Consider the following 19,040-nt stretch of genomic DNA (forward strand, 5'->3'; position numbering starts at 1 on the left):
TGGGGTGTCAAATGAAAGAGGAGAAAATTTTGAGTTCATAATTATAAATGTACTACCTACAACATTAAAATACATATATACAAAGCGATAGAAAAACAATTTTACTCTAATATTTCAGCGTTTATTAAGACGATCGCAGTCGGGTTTTAGTTTTCAACTTTATATTAAAAAAAATGCGTAAGTAGCGCACTATGCACGGCTTATGCGACCTTGTCACACTGCACACATCGAGGCATATAGATCTTTTATTGGCTTAAATCGCGTACAAATTAGAGGCAATACCGATCAAGGCTAAGTTTGTACATATCAATGAGGCAGTCCGTCCGATTTAATTTATTCAGACAGCTATAGTGCACCGCGTCGAGTGTGGTCAAGGGCCCTTAGAAGGCTCTGTTCACATTGATACACGATACACGTATAAATCAGTGCTATCACACTAATATTATAAAGGCGAAAGTTTGTATGTATGTTTGTTACTCTTTCACGCAAAAACCATGCACAGATTTGGCTGAAATTCGGAATGGAGATAGATTATACCCTGGATTGAAAATCCAGTAGCAATATTAATAAGTGATACCCGTGCAACCGCCAGTCTCTCGAGGGCAAAGATATGATATGTCGAGGGACGAACACAGGTTTTACTGGGTGCAAACCTCACATAACGTTTCTGTTTCCCTGACAGAAGGGTATGCGTTAGGCATTTCCTGTGTATAAAAACAAAAGTTGGCATGTGCGTCTGCTTGTGCGATGTCATTTCACCGTTTTTTCGACCAACGTCAGGATCACTGGCCAGCGACAAACATGTTAAGGGATTTGTGATTCACGCAGACAGACGAATAGGTATTTTGAATCAAAACTCAAAAAACTGAAAATCATTTATTCGAAGTAGGCACTATTGTACGTCATACGATATAGTGGTGATAATTACGTAAACTTAAAACTAAAGCTACAAGGATTCCAAACGCGCCCCAGGTCATTCATTATCAAAATAACGTGTTCGAATTTCAAATAACGTTATAATCGAAGACCGATGGAAACGCGCACCACTCACATGTCATACGAGTTGTACAAAAACATATTTTAGCATTTGTTTTTAGCGCTCTTATCACGTGTAGATAAGGCTTGTTTTGTGATAACTCGCCGATGTATCTGCGATATGTTCGTCGAGATGTGTGGGCCATTCGGGTTTTGTTTTCCATCTGAGAAGGTTACTTTTGGCTTAGTTTGTTCTAATTTGAATATTATACTTAGTGTTATTTCGAGGAAGTTTAATAAGTTTTAAATAAAAGGCAGGTAAATAAGTGATTTAATATAACGTAATCATCTTTTTCAAGTTCTTAAAGTTTTTAGACCTAGTAAATAAGTAGTTTCGCAATATATTTGTTTTTATTATAAAACGGTAGAGGATATTGCTATGATGATACTAGGCACTTAGTACGAGGAAAACCATTTACGAGTGTACCTATTTATATTATTAAGTAAACTGATGAACTTTAAATGTTATTTACTTATGTAAAGTTGAGGTCATTCTCAAAACATAGGCACGGACTTTGTTTAAAATAAGCTGATTGCCTATAAAGTGTGATCTAAATATATAGACCTAGCCTTTTCCCATGTTAATTGGGGTCGGCTCTCCTAACCATATTTCTCCAAGTTGTTCTGTTTTGGGTCGTCATTGTGTCTATTTGGGCTGTTTTCAGGTCGTTCAATACTACTGACATCCAGGTTTGTCGAGGTCTGCCCCGTCGTCTGGGTCCAGCGCTAACATGTAGGATTACGCTTCTGGTCATATGATCCTCGGGTCTTCTCATGACATGACCATACCACCGCAGCCGTCTCTCTAAGAGTTTGTCTTCGATTGGTGCTACTTTAAAGGTGCCCAGAATATGCCTATTCTGTATTTTATCTAGTAAGGTGACTCCACCTGCCCATCTCAGCATTTTCATTTCAGTTACATGCATCCTGGAAACCTGGGTTTTTTTTACAGGCCAGCACTCCGAGCCATAGATTAGAGCAGGGCGAACTGCGGTTTTATAAACTTTGCCTTTAATACGAATAGGCATCCGTCGGTCGCACAGCAATCCAGAAAGTTCCCTCCATTTCATCCATCCTGTGTTTATTCTGTGTGTGATGTCAGCATCAATAGTTCCATTATTTGACACCATTGAGCCTAGGTATTTAAACATATCAACCTTCTTTACTGGATTTCCTTGCAGTTGTATGGTAGCGCCTTGGTCGATACCACCAAAATTACAGCACATGTATTCGGTTTTTTCCTCGACTTACTCTTAAACCGGCATCCTCAAGAGCTGCCCTCCATGTTTCGAGGGCGTTTTGAAGTTCAGTTGGGCTTTCTCTTATGAGTACTACATCGTCCGCATAAAGAAGATCCCAAGGTGGCTGCTCCTGTATATTAGATGTGAGATGATTCATTACTAGATTAAAAAGGAGAGGACTCAGTGCCGAGCCCTGGTGAACTCCCACCTCAACGTTAAACTCATCACTAATCCCAGCTGGTCCTCGTACTTTGGTGGTTATATTACAGTACATATCCTTCACTAATTTAATGTAATGTTCAGGTACCTGTTGGGATCGTAGGGCCTCCCATATCAGTTTTCGAGGTACTCGGTCAAAAGCCTTCTCGAGATCTATAAAAGCCATGTGCAGGTCTTTCTGGCCGTCTCTGTACTTTTCTATTAGCAATCTTACAGTATGAATGGCGTCAGTGGTTGACTTTCCCGTGACAAAGCCACACTGATTTTCTGTAACGGCTGTTAGTTGTTTTAATCGGTGGTTAATTACTCTTTCCCAGATCTCAAATGTATGTGAAAGTAATTTAATAGCCCTATAATTTTCGCATAATCTAACATCCCCCTTATTCTTGTAGAACGGCACTAAGAAACTCGTCCTCCAGCCAGTAGGTATACCATAGATTAATATTTTATTAAATAGTGTTGTTAGAAAATTAATGCCAACGTTGCCTAGTCTTTTCCATAGTTCTGCTGGGATGTTATCAGGACCAGTAGCTTTGTTATTAGCCATCAGAGTTATTGCTACTAGTACTTCCCTTGGGGTTATGTTTGGTATAGGTCCTTCCAGAGCAGCTGATTCTACTATTTCTAAACATGGAAAAGTCTCATTTAACAAGTGAGAATAGTACTCTTTCCACCTGTCTCTTATATCTTTATTTGATGTGAGTAGTATACCCTGTTTATTTTTAATGTATTTATTATTCTTAATGTCCTTGGTGTTGTTATATCTCTGTGTGATCTAAAGGAAAACTTAAATAATAAACATTGTGAATAGGTAAACCAGCATTGTAATAATATGTTCAAAAAGATGATGCCGGCATTTTTGGAATTCCGCAGTGGAGGGACACTTAGGTACTTACATTTTCGTCCACCTCTATTCTTCCTTCTGATTTACGGTAAGAAGGTTTTTTGTGAAAATGCCTACGAGACTTTATCCTATAAGTGTTCTGAATCTAACACGCATAGATAGCTATAGGTAGACACAAAATAATATGCGATTGAGTACCTAGTTACGAGTAGAGTCTGGCTAATGAAAGATGAGACTGAAATCGCCCGGCTTTTAAAAAAATTCGGAGGGCATCCCCAAACTTATAGTGAAAAAATTTGAATAACTTAATTCGATACTTGCAATTATTTAATTTTTTAAATGTTAATTTACAGATTAGAAATCTTTTCACACATATCCGGTTTTACGATTTAAAAAACTCATCAAGGGATTGGGGGTTCGATTCCCAGACCAGACACTTTGACGTCCTTGATACATCTTCCAGTTTTATTATCAAAGGAAACATTTTTGTGTTAAAATCAGAAATCATAAACAATGATGTAATATCGTATCGCTTACAATTGTAATATAATAAAAACTATGTGCTAATAAGAGACATGGTTTTAGAAAACATAATTAATATTAACTTTTACGAATTTAAACCAAGTATCAAAATTAAATTGTCATACTTACATAAGAAATGGATGACGTCAATCGACGTTTTAGGGTTGCCCACTAAAAAGTTTGGAAAAAAGCCGAGGGTCATCTTACATTAGCCAAACTCTAGTACCTACGTACCAATCTTTTAATCTTGAATTATATTTGCCACACCTGAAATAAATTCAAAAGATAAAATAATAATAAGATATCTATTAACGATTAATAGGTAGGTAGGTACGTCTTATCGATAAAAACTTTGCATGCTTATAAAGTACTTATTTATGAATTGAAACAAACCCAACTGACGCTACAGGTCATCGAACGTTGCGTAGTTAGGTTGGAGGCATTAACCCCGAGTTTTGCACGCTATACATTGCACCCTGTATTTGGTGTGTTTGTTACAGAATGCCGTGGAAAAGACCCTCGGATGTGCCAGTCGGTAGAGTCTGGAGCAGGTTTAAAGGCAGGGAGAGGGATGGTGCACCGGCACTCATGTGAGTTGACGTCACGGTCTTATCAACGAGCAACGATATAGGCTTTAGCACTAAAGATAACAGTTTATGATACTTAATCGATATAGCAAAATACTATAAATTCAGCCAATTACAACGATTGCGATTGTCGCAATACGATAATTACAATCTTGAAGAAGAATCTTCAAAACCTCTGAAATGCAACACCACCGAATACCCAGATCGTTATTAGCTGCAGCTTGCGGTGCAAAGTAAGACGTCAAACTTCTTAATTAGCGAGGAGGTACCTACTAAGTAGGTACTCGCTACTTAGTCATGTGATGAAATAATTTTTAAAAATCTTCTTCAAAGTTAGGTAAAACAGTTAAATAAAAATGATTAAATGGGTAGTTATTTTGACGATTTTTTTGTTCCCCTTTATCAAACCATCAAACACTTCTCGATCTACCAGGACATAACATGTGTAGCTAGGCCTTTTGGTAAGCACGCCATCTTCCATGGCCCTCCGCCTTCCTCGTCCACTCACAGTAAATACTAGAATATTTACGTCGAACTTTGAATTATTATTTTCAGGTACCAAATCAGAGACATGGAGGAACCATACAGGAAACAATGCTTAGACCTGATGCAGGAGACGTTCATACGCGATGAACCTATTTGCAAAGTTTTAGGTAAATACAATAAAATTTTACGTACGGGAGCAGTTTGTAGGCTCCATCTAACAATAGGAAGACCTTCCTGATAGGAGATATTTTCTATCTGGGCTCGGGGCCCAGCTGGTCCAACCGTTGTATCGTGGAACTAGTAGGTATTACCTACTTTATCTATTTACATAAAACGAAAAGCTGACTGACTGACTAAACTATCAACCCACAGGCCACAGCTCAAACTATGGGACGGATCAGGCTGTTTGACACGCAGATAGCTACTAGGCATAACGAACACATGCGCTAAGAATTTTTGAAAATTCAACCCCTAAAGGGGTAAAACAGGGATTTAAAATTTGTGTAGTCCACGCGGAGAAAGTCGGGAGCATAAGCTTGTATAATATAGCCTTCTAGTATTTTCAATACATTGGGTAAGGAGACCACATCTCGAGGACCGTTTAGCCTTCTATTCAGTTACCTACTTACTTTTTTTGCGCTGGGCAATGGTTTTACAAACGCAGATTCACATCGCTGCTTCCGTCAGGGTATGTGGAACTCATAGAGTTAGACCAGAGTACCCACTAATACTCAGCGGAGCCGTCTGGTTCATGATGAGGAACCCAGGAACGCAATTTGCATACGACAGTGGCACCTCCATCCAGTTACTGGCTTGGGTCAACATTCTAAAAACATCTTTTCAGATATAGCCTCAGACCCAGAATCAATACAAACGATACGGAACAACTGGGAGGAATATGTATCGCAACATATATCCATAGCTTGCTTTACGGAGGAGAACGGCGAACCCAAAGATCTAGTCGGCTTCAAAATACTGCTGGTTAAATGTAAGGACGATAAAGAGGAAGACATTAGAAAGGTATGACTCCCTTTTTTATCACGGCAGAAATTATAAGATACGAAGATACGAAGATTATGTAAATGACAAAAAAACTTGGATTTAACTCGCTCCAGCAATACACGGCACTGCAATTGCTTGTACAGTATGGCATATTATTGTATATTGAATACTTGAAAAGAGTAACCGCCGAGTTTCTTGCTGGTTCTTCTCGGTAGGAACGGCATTCCAAACCAGTGGTAGATTATTTTGACGATTCAAAAGCACTTGTAAAAGTTTAATTGAATAAAAATATTTTGAATTTTGAATATACCTAGTTACTAATACCTAAAAGTCTATGTGACGAAGTAGCAGGCATGAGCTATATATAGCTCATGCCTGCTACTTCGTCACATAGACTTTTCAAGACACTTATCAGGACAGATTTTCATTTTCATCTCAATCCATTACCGGCCTAATACGGGTCTCCTCTCCTCTCCGCCGTATTCCACCACGCTGGCCAAGTGCAACATGACTTCACACACCCTTAAGAATATTATGGAGAACACTCAAGGATCGTATTTTCCTTTACTGTCAAAGCAAGTGATATTAGTTGCTTAGGTACGCACATACCTATAACTCCGATAAGTGTTCGGGGTCGAGTCCTAGGGGGGGCACAGCCACTAGGCATCACCATCAAAAATAATGCCCATATAGTTCGAAAAGTTGGAGCTTTCACCTTCCATATAGAATTCGGGGACTACATTCCCCATTGGGGAATATTAGGTACACAGAATATAATTGGTATCCATAGTTGGTAGATATAATTTTCACTGCAGATACTCCTTCAAACCTTGGAGAGAATGCAAATTCTATTTTAATGTGTTTGCGCTCTATAAACATCACACTAATATTATAAAGGCGAAAGTTTGAGTATGTATGTGTGTGTGTGTGTGTGTGTGTGTGTGTGTGTGTTTGTTACTCCTTCACGCAAAAACTACTGGACGAATTTGGCTGAAATTTGGAATAGAGATATCTTGGATTAGCACATAGGCTACTTTTAATCCCGGAAAATCAAAGAGTTCCCACGGGATTTCGAAAACCTTAAATCCACGCCGGCTATGTCGCGGGCATCGGCTAGTTATAAAATATCGCCTCTAATACGCTCTAATGCGCTACTTTGCAGGTTAAAGGCGAGTCATGGCGGAAATGTCTGAAGACTTTAGCCTACTCTGAGAGGTTGGTGGACGTGTTCGAGTACTACGACGTGGACAAATTCCTGACGTCCAGTGGACTGACCGTCCTGCCAGGGCATCGGGGGCAGAACATAGGGGCCAGGCTGATAGAAGCCAGGTAAAGTATGGTTTAGATTTTTAAAAATCCTTAGGAACTCTTTGATTTCTGGGATAGATATCTTTAAACCCAGATCAAAGATGCCCGTCCCCGGGTCGCAAGCTATCTCTAAAATCGGTTCAACGGATGGACCGGGAAAATGTATCAACGTAGGTATGTAATAATTTAATTTACTTTACTAAATATGTAATTTAATTTACTAAATTACACGTAAATGGCGCAGTCCGTTATTAACTAGCAGTGTCCTATTACATAAAAGTAATCCCTAATGGTTCGGATCCCTTGCGTGTGCAAGTCTGATTCGCACTTGCCCGGTTTTTTTCAGGGATGAGCTCTGCAAGACATTCGGCATTAAGGCAGGGTGCACAGTGTTCACGGCCAAGACATCGCAGGTGCTCGCCGCCAAGTGCAACTACGAGGTCATAGCCACCATGCCCTACGAGGACATGAAGAAATACGGAGTCGATTTGACCGGCTGTGGCACCACTGAAGCTAAGGTTATGGGCATTAGGTACGATTAGGTTATTTTCAAACTATACTCTATCCACGGATCTCCGTGGATAGAGTATAGTTTGAAAATAAATAAATTTGAGTATAATAGAGTATAGTTTGAGAGCCGTATATAAAAGTATCTACTTTTATATACGGCTCTCTCTGTTACGCGATCCCATACAAATCAAAAATCTGTAAGCGTTAACTATTTTGAGTTAGCAACCAATCACAAGTGAGCCAATGTTTTCCGCACTACTCTATCCTCGGAAAAAGTTAGTACTTACCTAGAAATGATAGTGCTAGGGTCGTGTATGATTGGTTAGTCACCCAGATTGGTTAACGCCCACTGACTTATTGTCTTTGTCATTTGTATGGAATTACGTAACAGAGAAAGCCCTATATTAACTTCTCTCCGTGGGTAGAGTGTAGTTCAAACACAGATTAAGAGCATACGGCGATAGACGGTACGGACAGAAACAATTCAAAAAAGTGAAGCACGGAAACCTAATCTGCAGGCTAATTCTGTAATTTTTCCTGAACACCATTTCTCTAAGTCAGCAGTATTTAAAAATCATAATTTAACAGTTTGAGAATTTTCTAAAGAGATCGAATACGAGTATGTGTGTGAGTTGAGTGACAAGTTTGGTTTCTTTTTATACTGCTTCTACACTGGATTCATATTCTGCAGTGCCATTTACCGTCTATTCCATGTTTTAATCTAAAGCTTTTATGATTTCAAATTAATGCATTTTGTTAGTATTTTTTACGAAAGTATATATATAATTTAGATAAGTACCTACCTACATTATTACTTTTTAATTCTCTTACTAGGGAACCTTTGTCTACAATTTTGTCTGGTGGTAAGTGATGATGCTGTCTAAGATCGAAGCGGGCATATCATTACATGAATTACTATTATATAAGTAAGTACTTCAATTGTGATTTTGATATACCTACATTTTTATTGTACTTAGCTTATGATATTATTTAAATAGTGAAGAAGGTATTAAAACTACAACAAACAGTATTGGTACCAGTCTTATAAGTAGGTAGGCACAAATGAATTAAAGAATAAATATATTTTTAAAAGTTAATTTATTTTTATTATAATCAAATATACACAAAAATATTGTTTTTTTTTTTTTTTTTTTTAATCTTTATTTATTTTAAAGAACTTATATACAATTTGTACATGTCAGTTCTATAGTACTTAAACCTAGATTAAACTAATTAACAATTGACTTAATCAAATTTTATATAACCTATTACTAATCTATATTCTATCTCTTAACTTGAAACATTTTATATAGTACCTAATCTATTTTTCGTACTTTTTATATAAAGGTTAAATAGGATTTTAGCCGAAACGGAATCCGGTTCGGCCAAAATACTATTTATGAATCCAACTTCATAGCTTTTAATATTTAATAGTGACCAGGCATATTCTCTCAACTCACTATTCTGAACACACTCCATTAACAAATGTTGCATATCTTCCAACTTATCACAAGACAAACAATTTGGTGAGTCTACTTTTTTCATCAAATATGCAAACTTTCTCAATGGAACGTGTCCAGAATATTGTTATAAATAAAATACGTTATCAAATCGCAGTGTTTTACTTATCTCTACAAGTTTCTACAAATACAAAATATCTATAAATGCACATAATCATCACTATAAAAATGTCATGTTCGTACATTTCACTTTAATTAATTATTAGGGGACCCTATTACTAAGTCTCCGCTGTCCATCCATCTGTAAGCGGGCTATCTAATGAACCGTAATAGGTAGGGAGTTGAAATTACAGAGTATTTCACATTTCACATTTTCACAGAATATTGCCGCTAAAACATCAAATAATAAAAAAGTCATAACGGCAAATTTCAAAATGGCCGCCTTGCAAATAAAAAAATAAAAAGTACGTAGGTAGGTAGGTTGTCTTGTAAAATATGTAACCCTTCGTGTATGAGTCCGAGTTGCACATGACCGATTTTATGCATTGATAACATGGCCCCCGCGGAATTTAAAAATATATTGTGAAAAGCGATTTCGTGGATCTATGTTAATTTTTTTTTGGTGCCGATCCGAAACGCCCCATCGAGAGTACCGGAAACTGTATTTGACACTTTGTGTCAAAATAAGATCTTCATGTTGACAGATGTCTCACCACTAACTTTTAGTTCCGAGTACTCTCACATAAGACTCACTGCGGGCTGCTATCAACGCCGAAATGGTGAAAATCAAGTCACTTCAAAAACAGATCGGCAATCGGAAGTCCAGCGTACTTAGTATGTAGTAGTAGAGGTCAGTGGGCACACCTACAGTTTCATAAAGCGGTTGCAAAGCCAATGTTGGATCCTAGCGTTTTGGAATGTATAATAAGGCAAGTATTTTCTTCTATCAATCAAGCAACTGAAATTGTGTATAAACTCAGAAGTCTACAACACTTTTCAATACTAAAAGGCATTGAAAGTAAAGGCATGGTAACATCGAATTCCTCACTTAAGCATAATAATTTCATATTTAACTTATTAAATAAATTACTTTAACTTTATAATTGTCTTTTGCCACTTACTTTAGTAATCAAATAAATTCTATTAATACTACACACACTTATAAAAAATAAATAAACTGTTATTTTTCACATCTTTGTAACTAAAGTGAATTATATTCATAATTAAAGCAATGATATTTTTCCTGCTCACTATGAAACGGAGACTGTACAATAATATGCATTTGGGCTGCGAAATGCGGATGAACCAATTTGAATATTTTTTGATCCAGGATTGATCCTGAGAATCCCTCTACTTAATATGATTTAAAAGGCGCCTATAATTAAGGAACTACTGAGTAGGTACTAATTTTATCGATACCAAAATAATCGACGCATTGTACACCTCTATATTTCAATACATATATCAACAACACCTGGCAATACGCGAATCGCGATCTTCTCAGAAACCTTTGTTTATTTTTGTACAAACGCGTATTTTTCGCCATTTACTCCAAATTACAGTTAAAATACTACCGGTTTACATATTTTACATGCATTACTGTAAAGACACCTAGTTTTTAAAATTATGGAAAAATAATGTTGTTGAATAATATGCTAATTGCTATGCCTCGGCTTCACTCAGGTGGAAAGTGTGAAAATCCTGAAATAAGTAGACATTTCTTCAGTTTTAGGAGTATATAATCATAGGACCTTATTACTAAGCCTCGGATGTCTGTCCGTCTGTCTGTCTGTCAGCGGGCTGCATTTCATGAACCGTAATTGGTGTAACGAGTTGTAATTTTCAAACAATATCTTTGTCAAAAAATAATAAAATACCAAGATGGCGAATTTCGAAGTGCCCGCGATGCAAGTTAACAAAAAATTAAAAAGTAGGTATATGGTGTTATATCATCTTGTAGATGGTACGGGACCCTTCGGAGAGAAGGAAAATTCTCATAGTACCTTAGTGTTACATGTCGACTTCATTGGAGATGTAGCTCAACGCCCTACGGAATGAAATGAATAAGAAACTGGCTTAAAAGGTAAATATAAATAGCTTCTCGCTGAAATGCCTGAAACTCCTGATCAAACAACTAATTCCTGAAAGCTGGCAACGTATTGGCGGTTCCTCTGGTGCTGCAAATGTTAATGGGAAGTTCGTTTGTGTGCTCGCTATTTTTTACCCGACTGCGGCAAAGCCAAAAGAAAAGGTTATGATTTCAGCAGTCTATGTATGTATGTGTGTATCCAGATTCTGTGTGTTCCACCGTAGCGCCTAAACTACTGGGCCGATTTTGATGAATGAGGTATCAATTGATTCGTTGTACAGGTCCGGGTGGCATAGGCTATATTTTAAACGAAAAAAAAAATACCTAACGGATGTTACATCAAAAAAAGTGGGATCGAGTGGGGTGTCAAATGAAAGAGGAGAAAATTTTGAGTTCATAAATATAAATGTACTACCTACAACATTAAAATACATATATACAAAGCGATAGAAAAACAATTTTACTCTAATATTTCAGCGTTTATTAAGACGATCGCAGTCGGGTTTTAGTTTTCAACTTTATATTAAAAAAAAATGCGTAAGTGGCGCACTATGCACGGCTTATGCGACCTTGTCACACTGCACACATCGAGGCATATAGATCTTTTATTGGCTTAAATCGCGTACAAATTAGAGGCAATACCGATCAAGGCTACTAGCTACTAGGTACATAATATCAATGAGGCAGTCCGTCCGATTTAATTTATTCAGCCAGCTAAGTGCACCGCGTCGAGTGTGGTCAAGGGCCCTTAGAAGGCTCTGTTCACATTGATACACGATACGCGTATAAATCAGTGCTATCACACTATTACACTAATATTATAAAGGCGAAAGTTTGTATGTATGTTTGTTACTCTTTCACGCAAAAAACATGCACGGATTTGGCTGAAATTCGGAATGGAGATAGATTAACACATAGGCTACTTTTTATCCCAGAAAATCAAAGAATGAAAATCTGGTAGTAATAAATTAATAAGTGATACCCGTGCCATCGCCAGTCTCTCGAGGGCAGAGAGATATGATATGTCGATTGTCGAGGGACGAACACAGGTTTTACTGGGTGCATGCCTCACATAACCCCTCTATTGTACTCCTTATATGATATAGTGGTGATAATTACGTTAACTTAAACCTAAAGCTACAAGGGTTCCAAACGCGCCCCAGGTCATTCATTATCAAAATAACGTGTTCGAATTTCAAATAACGTTATAATCGAAGACCGATGGAAACGCGCACCACTCACATGTCATACGAGTTGTACAAAAACATATTTTAGCATTTGTTTTTTAGCGCTCTTATCACGTGTAGATAAGGCTTGTTTTGTGATAACTCGCCGCTGTATCGCGATATGTTCGTCGAGATGTGTGGGCCATTCGGGTGTTGTTTTCCATCTGAGAAGGTTACTTTTAGCTTAGTTTGTTCTAATTTGAATACTATAGTGTTATTTCGAGGAAGTTTAAGTTTTAAATAAAAGGCAGGTAAATAAGTGATATAATATAACGTAATCATCTTTTTCAAGTTCTTAAAGTTTTTAGACGTAGTAAATAAGTAGTTTCGCAATATGTTTGTTTTAATTATAAAAAAGTGTAGAGGATATTGCTATGATGATACTAGGCACTTAGTATGAGGAAAACCATTTATGAGTGTACATATATTTATATTATTAAGTACCTAAATTGATGAACTTTAAATGTTATTTACTTACCTATGTAAAGTTGAGGTCATTCTCAAAACATAGGCACGGACTTTGTTTAAAATAAGCTGATTGCCTATTCCGTGGTTTAAACTTAGCGGTGGATTTCTGTCGTCGGTTCCAATCCCATCCAGATATCAAAATAAAGTGTGATCTAAAGGAAAACTTAAACAATAAACATTGTGAATAGGTAAACCAGCATTGTAGGTAATATTATGTTCAAAAAGATGATGCCGGCATTTTTGGAATTCCGCAGTGGGGGGACACTTAGGTACTTACATTTTCGTCCACCTCTATTCTTCCTTCTGATTTACGGTAAGAAGGTTTTTTGTGAAAATGCCTACGAGACCCTATCCTATAAGTGTTGAGAGTCTAACACGCATATAGGTAGACACAAAATAATATGCGATTGAATAGTTACGAATAGTTAGACGTACCAATCTTCTAATCTTGATTTATATTTGCCACACCTGAAAAAAATTTAAAAGATAAAATAATAATAAGATATATGTATTAACGATAAATAGGTAGGTAGGTCGGTATCGATAAAAACTTTGCATGCTTATAAAGTACTTATTTATTAGTTGAAACAAACCCAACTGACGCTACCAGGTCATCGAACGTTGCGTAGTTAGGTTTTGGGGGCATTGACCCCGAGTTTTTCACGCTATACATTGCACCCTGTATTTGCTATGTTTGTTACAGAATGCCGTGGAAAAGACCCTCGGATGTGCCAGTCGGTAGAGTATGGAGCAGGTTCAAAGGCAGGGAGAGGGATGGTGCACCGGCACTCACGTGAGTTGACTTCACAGATCTCAACATCGCGCAACGAAAGGCAAGCACTAAATATTGACAGCTTGTGATAATCGAAATAGCAAAATAACTACCTGCTATATCAGCCAATTACAACGATTGCGATTGTCGCAGTACGATAATCGCAATCTTCGTGCTTAATGCGTGATACGAAGAAGAATCTTCAAAACCTCTGCAATGCAACACCACCGAATACCCAGATCGTTATTTGCAGCAGCTTGCGGGGCAAAGTAAGACATCAAATACCTACTTAGGTAGGTTCCTACCTACCTATTTAGTCATTGTGATGAAATAATTTTTCGGGTTCTTCTTCAAAGATAGGTAGGTATCTACCTAGGTAAAAGTTAAAACAATTCAATAAACATTATAAAATACTACCGAGCTATTATGACGATTTTCTTGTTCCCCTTTATTCAAATTCAAAATCAAATTCTTTTTCAAATTCAAGTATTTTTATTCAATTAGACTTTTACAACTACTTTTGAATCGTCAAGAGCATTAACCACTGGTTCGGAATGACTTTCCTACCGAGAAGAACCAGCAAGAAACTCGGCGGTTGCTCTTTTCAAAGATTTGATATGCAATATTATGCCATGTATAAAAGTAATTGAAGACCCGCGTATTGCTGGAGCGAGCTGCAGGTGAAATCCAGGCTCTTTTATCATTTACATAATATTCGATTGTATAATATGGGTGGCTCTTTCAAAATCAATGTATTACAAATTATGCTTTTCTCAGGAGCATTGTTTTAATAGATCCATCAAACATCAAACCATCAAACACTTTTCGATCTGTCAGCCTGCCTTTATGCATATAATATACACAGCTGGGCATAATATTATCTAGGTAGGCCTTTTGGTAAGCACGCCATCTCCCACGGCCCTTCGCCCTCCTCGTCCCCTCACAGTAAATACTAGAATATTTAAGTACGTCGAACTTTGAATTATTATTTTCAGGTACCAAATCAGAGACATGGAGGAACCATACAGGAAACAATGCTTAGACCTGATGCAGGAGACGTTCATACGCGATGAACCTATTTGCCAAGTTTTAGGTAAATATAATAAAATTTTACGTACGGGAGCAGTTTGTAGGCTCCATCTAACAATAGGAAGACCTTCCTCATAGGAGATATCTTCTATGTGGGCTCGGGGCTCCTCCAACCGTTGTATCTTGGAACTAGTAGGTATTACCTACCTACCTATCTATTTACATAAAACAAAAAGCTGACTGACTACCAACCCACAGCTCAAACTATGGGACGGATCAGGCATGGATCAGGCTGTTTGACACGCAGATAGGTAGCTACTATAACGTACACATGCAATAAGAAAGAATTTTTGAAAATTCCACCCCTAAAGGGGTAAAATAGGGATTTAAAATTTGTGTAGTCCACGCAGACAAAGTCGTGAGCATAAGCTTGTATAATATAGGCTACTAGTATTTATAATACATTGGGTAAGGAGACCACACTTCGAGAGCCGATTAGGCATCTATCCAGTTACTTACTTTTTTGCGCTGGGAAATGGTTTTAGATACAAACGCAGATTCACATCGCTGCTTCCGTCAGGGTATGTGGAACTCATAGTTAGACCAGAGTACCCACTAATACTCAGCGGAGCCGTCTGAGTCATGATGAGGAACCCAGGAATGCAATTTGCATACGACTGTGCCACCTCCATCCAGTTACTGGCTTGGGTCAACATTCTAAAAACATCTTTTCAGATATAGCCTCAGACCCAGAATCAATACAAACGATACGGAACAACTGGGAGGAATACGTATCGCAACATATATCCATAGCTTGCTTTACGGAGGAAAACGGCGAACCCAAAGATCTAGTCGGCTTCAATATACTGCTGGTTAAATGTAAGGACGATGAAGAGGAAGACATTAGAAAGGTATGACTCCCTTTTTTATCACGGCAGAAATTATAAGATACGAAGATACGAAGATTATGTAAATGACAAAAAAACTTGGATTTAACTCGCTCCAGCAATACACGGCACTGCAATTGCTTGTATACAGTATGGCATATTATTGTATATTGAATACTTGAAAAGAGCAACCGCCGAGTTTCTTGCTGGTTCTTCTCGATAGGAACGGCATTCCAAACCAGTGGTAGATTATTTTGACGATTCAAAAGCACTTGTAAAAGTTTTATTAATTGAATAAAAATACTTTGAATTTGAATTTGAATTTTGGATATACCTAGTTACTAATACCTATAGCTCATGCCTGCTACTTCGTCACATAGACTTTTCAAGACACTTATCAGGACAGATTTTCATTTTCATCTCAATCCATTACCGGCCTAATACGGGTCTCCTCTCTTGTCCGCTGTATTCCACCACGCTGGCCAAGTGCAACATGACTTCACACACCCTATGGAGACCTCTCAATGATAGTGTTTTCCTTTACTGTCAAAGCAAGTGATATTAGTTGCTTAAGTACGCACATAACTCCGATAAGTGTTCGGGGTCGAATCCTGGACCCCCCGCACAGCCACTAGGCATCACCATCAAAAGTAGGTATATATGTCACAGCCAAAGTAATAAATCCTGATATTATATATATTATCTAGTCATTATTTATAATGTCTACCCAATTTAGATAAACTGATAATTGACACAGAATTAATCACATTAACTAGCAATTTTATATAATTTCTTCGAAGACTTGGATGATGTAATAAAACAAGTAGGTACTTACAGGTAAATATTATAAAATTATATTTCAATTTGCCTTATGCATACCTAACTATATGTGTAGCAATATTATACTGTTTTGAGACTTATTTCGTGGTTTAATGACATAATTATGTATTATAACGGGTACATAGGTTAGGTTAGGTTAGGTTAGGTTAGGTTAGGTTAGGTTAGGTTAGGTTAGGTTAGGTTAGGTTAGGTTAGGTTAGGTTAGGTTAGGTTAGGTTAGGTTAGGTTAGGTTAGGTTAGGTTCAAAGTTAGACCGTATTTATTACTTTGGCTAACTTTGAACCGCTATTATGAATAATATCCGGATAAAGTGATTAATTTATTACATTGTCTAGTCAATTTTGATATTATACATAATGACCAGTCATTATGTATAATAGCTATTTAATCACTATGACTGTAACATCTATATGTATTAGTTAAAAATAATGCCCATATAGTTCGTAAAGTTGGAACTTTCACCTTCCATATAGAATTCGGGGACTACATTCCCCATTGGGGAATATTAGGTATACGAGTAGGTATATAGATACACAGAATATAATTGATACCCATAGTTGGTATAATGTTCACTGCTGATACTCCTTCAGACCTTGGAGAGAATGTAAATTCTATTTTTACACTCAAAATGTGTTTGCGCTCTATAAACATCACACTAATATTATAAAGGCGAAAGTTTGTGTGTATGTGTGTGTGTTTGTATGTTTGTTACTCATTCACGCAAAAACTACTGGACGGATTTGACTGGGAATGGAGATATCCTGGATTAGCACATAGGCTACTTTTTATCCCGGAAAATCAAAGTTCCCACGGGATTTAGAAAAACCTAAATCCACGCGGGCGAAGTCGCGGGCATCGGCTAGTTATAAAATATCGCCTCTAATACGCTCTAATGCGCTACTTTGCAGGTAAAAGGCGAGTCATGGCGGAAATGTCTGAAGACTTTAGCCTATTCTGAGAGGTTGGTGGACGTGTTCGAGTACTACAACGTGGACAAATTCCTGACGTCCAGTGGACTGACCGTCCTGCCAGGGCATCGGGGACAGAACATAGGGGCCAGGCTAATAGAAGCCAGGTAAAGTATGGTTTAGATTTTTAAAAATCCTTAGGAACTCATTGATTTCTGGGATAGATATCTTTAAACCCAGATCAAAGAGTATGCCCGTCCCCGGGTCGCAAGCTATCTCTAAAATCGGTTCAACGGATGGACCGGGAAAACGTATCAAAGTATGTAATAATTTAATTTACTTTACTAAATATGTAATTTAATTTACTAAATTACGCGTAGATGGCGCAGTCCGTTATTAACTAGCAGTGTTCTACATAAAAGTGTTAGTTTTTTTTTTCTTTAAATCTGGCTTTACTCTGATTAGCCAATGTCAAGTTTGTGATATTTTCAAGTTATTGAATTTATACAAGTATGGACTCCGTCTACGCCGGCGCCCGCCGACATACGCGCGGCGCCCCTTTAGAGCGAGCTTCCCAGTCAGTTCCACCACCAAAAAACACCAACTAACACAAAAACCAGCCACTCTTAACAAAAAAAACACTCCAAACAAGCACAGCAAGCGCGCCAGCAAACGCCATCACAGACGAAGTCCCAAAAAGTGTTAGTTATACTTTGTATAATGGTTCGGATCTCTTGCGTGTGCAAGTCTGATTCGCACTTGCCCCGGTTTTTTTTCAGGAAAGAGCTCTGCAAGACATTCGGCATAAAGGCAGGGTGCACCGTGTTCACGGCCAAGACATCGCAGGTGCTCGCCGCCAAGTGCAACTACGAGGTCATAGCCACCATGCCCTACGAGGACATGAAGAAATACGGGGTCGATTTGACCGGCTGTGGCACCACTGAAGCTAAGGTTATGGGCATTAGGTACGATTAGGTTATTTTCAAACTATACTTTATCCACGGAGATAATACGGCTCTCTGTTACGCGATACAAATGACAAAGACAAAAAATTTGGGCGTTAACCATTTTGAGTTACCAACCAATCACAAGCGAGCCAATGTTTTCCGCACTACTCTATCCTCGGAAAAAAGTTAGTACTTACCTAGAAATGATAGTGCTAGGGTCGTGTATGATTGGTTAGTCACCTAGAATGGTTAACGCCCACTGACTTATTGTCTTTGTCATTTGTATGGAATTACGTAACAGAGAAAACCCTATATTAACTTCTCTCCGTGTAGAGTAAAGTTCAAACAGATTAAGAGCATTCGGATAGACGGTACGGACGGAAACAATTCAAAAAAAAATTGAAGCACGGCAGCCTAATCTGCAGGCTAATTCTGTCATTTTTCCTGAACACCATTTCTCTGAGTCTGTAGTATTTAAAAATCATAATTTAACAGTTTGAGAATTTTCTAAAGAGATCGAATATGTGATTGAGTTGAGTGACAAGTTTGGTTCCTTTTTATGCTGCTTCTACGCTGGATTCATATTCTGCAGTGCCATTTACCGTCTTATTCATGTTTTAATCTAAAGCTTTTATGATTTCAAATTAATGCATTTTGTTA

General features: G+C 37.7%; 2 protein-coding genes across 3 annotated transcripts; both read left to right on the forward strand.

Annotated features, from left to right (window-relative positions):
• Positions 1-1,172: 1,172 nt before the first annotated feature.
• On the forward strand, positions 1,173-10,150 carry LOC123871246. The gene is made up of 6 exons (XM_045914940.1): positions 1,173-1,289; positions 4,362-4,451; positions 5,004-5,101; positions 5,779-5,954; positions 7,099-7,265; positions 7,591-10,150. The coding sequence occupies exons 2-6, from the start codon at positions 4,363-4,365 to the stop codon at positions 7,784-7,786; spliced, it is 726 nt and encodes a 241-aa protein (XP_045770896.1). The 5' UTR covers positions 1,173-1,289; position 4,362; the 3' UTR covers positions 7,787-10,150.
• Positions 10,151-12,625: 2,475 nt separating this feature from the next.
• Positions 12,626-18,557, forward strand: LOC123871245. Of its 2 annotated transcripts, none has more exons than XM_045914939.1 (6): positions 12,626-12,780; positions 13,701-13,790; positions 14,765-14,862; positions 15,534-15,709; positions 17,434-17,600; positions 18,213-18,557. In XM_045914939.1, exons 2-6 carry the CDS (start codon positions 13,702-13,704, stop codon positions 18,406-18,408), a joined length of 726 nt encoding a protein of 241 aa, XP_045770895.1. In that variant the 5' UTR covers positions 12,626-12,780; position 13,701; the 3' UTR covers positions 18,409-18,557. The 2 variants fall into 2 exon arrangements, with proteins under 2 accessions (XP_045770895.1, XP_045770894.1); XM_045914938.1 differs by having other exon boundaries at positions 12,628-12,776.
• The last annotated feature ends 483 nt before the right edge of the window (positions 18,558-19,040 follow it).

The sequence above is a fragment of the Maniola jurtina genome, chromosome 13, assembly GCF_905333055.1.
Source record: "Maniola jurtina chromosome 13, ilManJurt1.1, whole genome shotgun sequence".
NCBI classification, from domain to species: Eukaryota; Metazoa; Arthropoda; class Insecta; order Lepidoptera; family Nymphalidae; genus Maniola; species Maniola jurtina.

What these genes read in the sequence shown, in the direction of transcription:
- LOC123871246 (XM_045914940.1), top strand. Translation starts at nt 4,363, where the DNA reads ATGCCGTGGAAAAGACCCTCGGATGTGCCAGTCGGTAGAGTCTGGAGC. An exon ending in AAGAGGAAGACATTAGAAAG is followed by an intron (nt 5,955 to 7,098) that starts GTATGACTCCCT and finishes GCTACTTTGCAG; the next exon opens with GTTAAAGGCGAGTCATGGCG. An exon ending in GCCAGGCTGATAGAAGCCAG is followed by an intron (nt 7,266 to 7,590) that starts GTAAAGTATGGT and finishes GGTTTTTTTCAG; the next exon opens with GGATGAGCTCTGCAAGACAT.
- LOC123871245 (XM_045914939.1), top strand. Translation starts at nt 13,702, where the DNA reads ATGCCGTGGAAAAGACCCTCGGATGTGCCAGTCGGTAGAGTATGGAGC. An exon ending in ACCTATTTGCCAAGTTTTAG is followed by an intron (nt 14,863 to 15,533) that starts GTAAATATAATA and finishes ACATCTTTTCAG; the next exon opens with ATATAGCCTCAGACCCAGAA. An exon ending in GCCAGGCTAATAGAAGCCAG is followed by an intron (nt 17,601 to 18,212) that starts GTAAAGTATGGT and finishes GTTTTTTTTCAG; the next exon opens with GAAAGAGCTCTGCAAGACAT.